The sequence below is a fragment of the Octodon degus genome, unplaced genomic scaffold (assembly GCF_000260255.1).
Source record: "Octodon degus isolate 3935 unplaced genomic scaffold, OctDeg1.0 scaffold00011, whole genome shotgun sequence".
Lineage (NCBI taxonomy): Eukaryota > Metazoa > Chordata > Mammalia > Rodentia > Octodontidae > Octodon > Octodon degus.
In genome coordinates, this window is record NW_004524587.1 from 498,955 (window position 1) to 502,873 (window position 3,919).

Consider the following 3,919-nt stretch of genomic DNA (forward strand, 5'->3'; position numbering starts at 1 on the left):
GGGGGGAGGGGGAGAGGAAGAAGAACAATAAAGAAGAAGAAACCATGCGAATGTGAGAACTCTCCCTATTCATTTGATCAGAAACTGGAGCAATTGGCGAATACTACCAGAGCAGGTACTGAGCAGTGCTCCCCCTATTGACAAACAGTGTAACTGCAAGGATGCGTCACCACCTCGGTCTAAAATGCATACGGATTACCCTTAAGCACCCTTTCAGATTTCCTCGTGCCGCCTATACATGCAAAAATAAATTTATACTTCCTCCCGCTTTTTGACGTAAAACATAGCACACGGCATGCTCTTTTCAATCTTACAATCTCTTCCTTCCTCGCTTAACCATATATCTTGGACATATTTCCAGACAGCGTGGAGAGCATCCTTGCTTCTTCTTAACGTCAGCGTGGCTTTTTCTTGCATAGTTCTATGGCTAGTTGGCTTTTTTGCTTTTGGATGTTTAGTTAGTTTTCAATTTGTTGTGTGAGCTAAGGACGTAGCCACGAATAACCTGCACATTTTCACTCCAGACACAATGGAGTCTATCTTAGACAGAAGGAAATGTACCTTTATAATTTTGACAGATCATTCCAAACAATGCTCCACCTGCTGCGTGGCAGGACGTCTAATAATGTGCTGAGTGATCGTTGTCTCCCTCACTACCCACGACCAAGAGTGACTCAGAGTCTACGGTCAAAGGCCAGCCACGCGGGGCTTCTAGCCACCCTAAAGGGAATTGTCAAAGGAACAAATGCCGGTTGTTTTGACCACCAAGGACGTAACAAGCATGAAACTTGATCAGATTCAAACTGGGCAGTTACTTGGAGAAGATGTTTTTGCAGGGGTCGGGGTAGGCCATTGTTCCAAACTCTGACACCACGATCCTGTTCGCCTCGATGTTGGCATTGTAGGTGTCACTTTTCAGGTATTTGCTCCTGTAATAGACCTCACCTGAAAGAGAAGAATCAGGTTAGTCTCAGGCCGACCCCTTTACAAAGCTTTAAAATTGATGTGTGCCATTCTAGGCGCTTTGCTGGGGGAAAAGAGTACCCCAGGATAGGCTTCTGCAACGTGAGTGCCTGACACAGCCAGCACATGGTGTGTGCTTTCACACACACACACATACACACACACACACACATACACACACACACACCTTCTCACTTGAGAGTTACCAATATAATAAGGGAAGTAGGCTTGACTCAGCTCTATTTCTACATGAGGAAACCGAGGCACAAGCACATTCAACCGCCTCGCCTAGCCTTTTCCAGATGTTCGTCATCCCTCCCCGTGTTGGGTCCCTCCGTCCACGCTGGCATTCCTTCCGCCATATTGCTATCCTTCTTGCCATGTGGGCATTTCTTCCTCCACCTTCATGTCGCTCCCTCCATGTTAGCAGCCCTTCGGGGAAGGCACAGGCCTGGAGGATGGGTCCAGAAGGCTGCATTTTCCCATGCTTCCATTCAGTGTGAGGCGTCCTGCCTCATCCTGCGTTGACAACATCAGCCCCCTGGAGTGACACGCTTCTTCGCTATCCCGTACAGCCCGGGACCACCTAAGCCTGGTCCTGTGTGTCAGTAGAGGGTCAGAACTCTGATGCTGCTTTCACCAACTGTGGGAGCAGCTTTTAGCATTAGAGTAAAGCAGGGATTCTTGGCCAGGCCTGGGAGGCCAACCCAAGAGAACACAAGATGGGTCTGGACCAGGGATAGCGAGCGTTTTGGAGCTTTCAGTGATCCCAACAGCCCACAGCAGCACACGCATTCTGGACTTCCTACCACAGTTCTAGACTCAGTTTCCTGTGACTGCTGAAACAAGTGGTCATAAACTTCATGGCATAAAAAGACAAACGGTGGTTTCCTTATAGTTTTGGAAGACATAGTGAAGTGGCGCCTACAGGCCTAATTCCTCCAGAGGCTCGGGGAGCCAACCCTTGTTTTCTTGAGTTCCAGGAGCTCCTGTGTCCCTTGCCTTGTGGTTCTGTCACTCTGGGATCTGTTTCATCCACACTTCTCTTTTGACTCAGAGCCACCTTCTTCTTCTGAGAGCGCTGGTACCCCGGAGGCCCACCCAGGTCCCCATGGGTGTCCCTGCCTTCAGATCATCCCTCCCAGTCTTCTGTGCCATGTAGGGTGGTGCACACCACACCCAGGGGTCCCTCTGAGCAGAGCAGCAGGAATGGGAGAGGGGCAGGGAGACGGGCATGGCCCATCATGCTCCGGCACATAGCGCGCGCCAGGGCCAGTAAGTTCCCCTCTGGGCTCTCTGTGGAGGCCACCGCCACACAAAGTGCTGGCTCTGGAGCTCTGGACCCCTGGAATGGGCATTTGGCCCAAAGGGCTGAATTCTTTTCAGTTGAAACATAAACTCAGGCCTCGCTTTTCCTCAGCCAGCGGAGCAGGAGCGCAGAGCCCCCGGGGCCGCAGGGAGCAATGTCACTGGAATCTCTGGAGGCTGATGCAGGACTGAGAGTTTGTGATTAAAGACAGAGCCACTGTGTTCCCCTCCTCCCAGCACCCAATTAGCCACATTCCTTCCTAAGGGACACAGTAAACCGACTGCTCTGGCAGGCATCCACAGCAGGGTCAAGTGTGACGTCTTGCTGGGCAGAGGGAACACACACACACACACACACACACACACACACACACACACACACATTCTAGTGGGCCAACTTCCCCATTAATACAAAATTAGCATCACTAAGGAGGCTCTTGGAATCATTCTCTCCACGACCACTTTAAAACAGACCTTTTATTTTGAAATTTTAGACTTAGACACAGGATGCTCCTATGCCACCCAGCTTTGCTCTCCACTCTGCCGCTAATCTATCCTACTTGTCGTTATTATGAGACATTACGGAGTTAGGCTGGCCTTGAATTTACAACTCTCCTGCCTCAGCCTTCCCCTAGCTGGAATTGTAGGTCTATGCCACCACACCTGGCTACCTGGGTACTTTTTAAACATTACAGAAGGCTGCGCCCGGGCCCACAGCCTTTGTGATTGCCATGGTCGGGGGCTGGGGACTGCAGTGAATGACACGTCTGGAGCTGGGAGCAGGAGCTCAGGGGAAGTGTGGCACCTTTGAGGCCATGAGTCCCTCCAGCTCCCTCCAGCTCCCTGGATCTTGGGGTTCGCAGCAGTAAAGGGCATCCTACAGGTTCCCATGGGGCAAGACCACTGACTGCTATGTGCAAGCTGAGCCCCAGGGTTCCCGTGCATTCCCTCTGCTGAGGTAGGCAGGGCGGAACTTCACACTCTTGGTTTCTATTTCTATTGTTAGATAATAGGGAGCCACAGAGCAGGCTACTGGAGTGGTGTGGCAGGCTGTGCTGAGGGGACTGTGTCGGCGAGATGGGGAGAGACAGCAGGAGGGGCACCAGGCGGAAGTGCATGGCGGTGAGGACTTGGGTTCTGACCAGGGGCAGCATGGGGTTGTGAGCGCTGTGCATTTGGGCTGGTTGCTTGGCCTCTCTGGGTCTTGGTCTCTCCTCTGTACCTAGCCGTGTCTTCTTCATGAGGGCTGAGCTGTGTGTGTGTCGTGGGGACACTTATGGAGCACAAGCAAACTCTGCAGCAAATATCGGTGAGTGTAGCTGGGAAGCATTGTCCCCTACCCACACACTGTCTGACTGATTCCATGGCCCTGGATCCAAGGAGTTTCTGAGCGTGTCCTCCCCTGTTTCAAAAGGGGGGAGTGTGGTGGCTGTCAGGGCAGCCCACACACACCTAGTCCCTGCCCACGCTCAGAGGCAAGAGAGTGGAAGCGGGGCTGGTGAGATGGCTCAGTGTCTAAAGCACCTACTTGGAACAAGCTTGGCAAAGCACAGGGACCGCGGTTCAATCCCCAGCACCACATGCCAGCCAGCCCCGCCCCCTGGTGGGCTGAGCTGGCCACACACACACACACACACACACACATAAA

General features: G+C 52.3%; 1 protein-coding gene across 1 annotated transcript in view; it reads right to left on the minus strand.

The window, feature by feature from the left end:
• Nucleotides 1-3,919, minus strand: part of Bco1 (beta-carotene oxygenase 1) — a 31,059-nt gene that overhangs the window by 21,691 nt on the left and 5,449 nt on the right. The window contains exon 3 of the mRNA XM_004625981.2: nt 816-945. Coding sequence (XP_004626038.1) covers nt 816-945 — 130 coding nt within the window. The remainder of the gene's footprint in view (nt 1-815; nt 946-3,919) is intronic.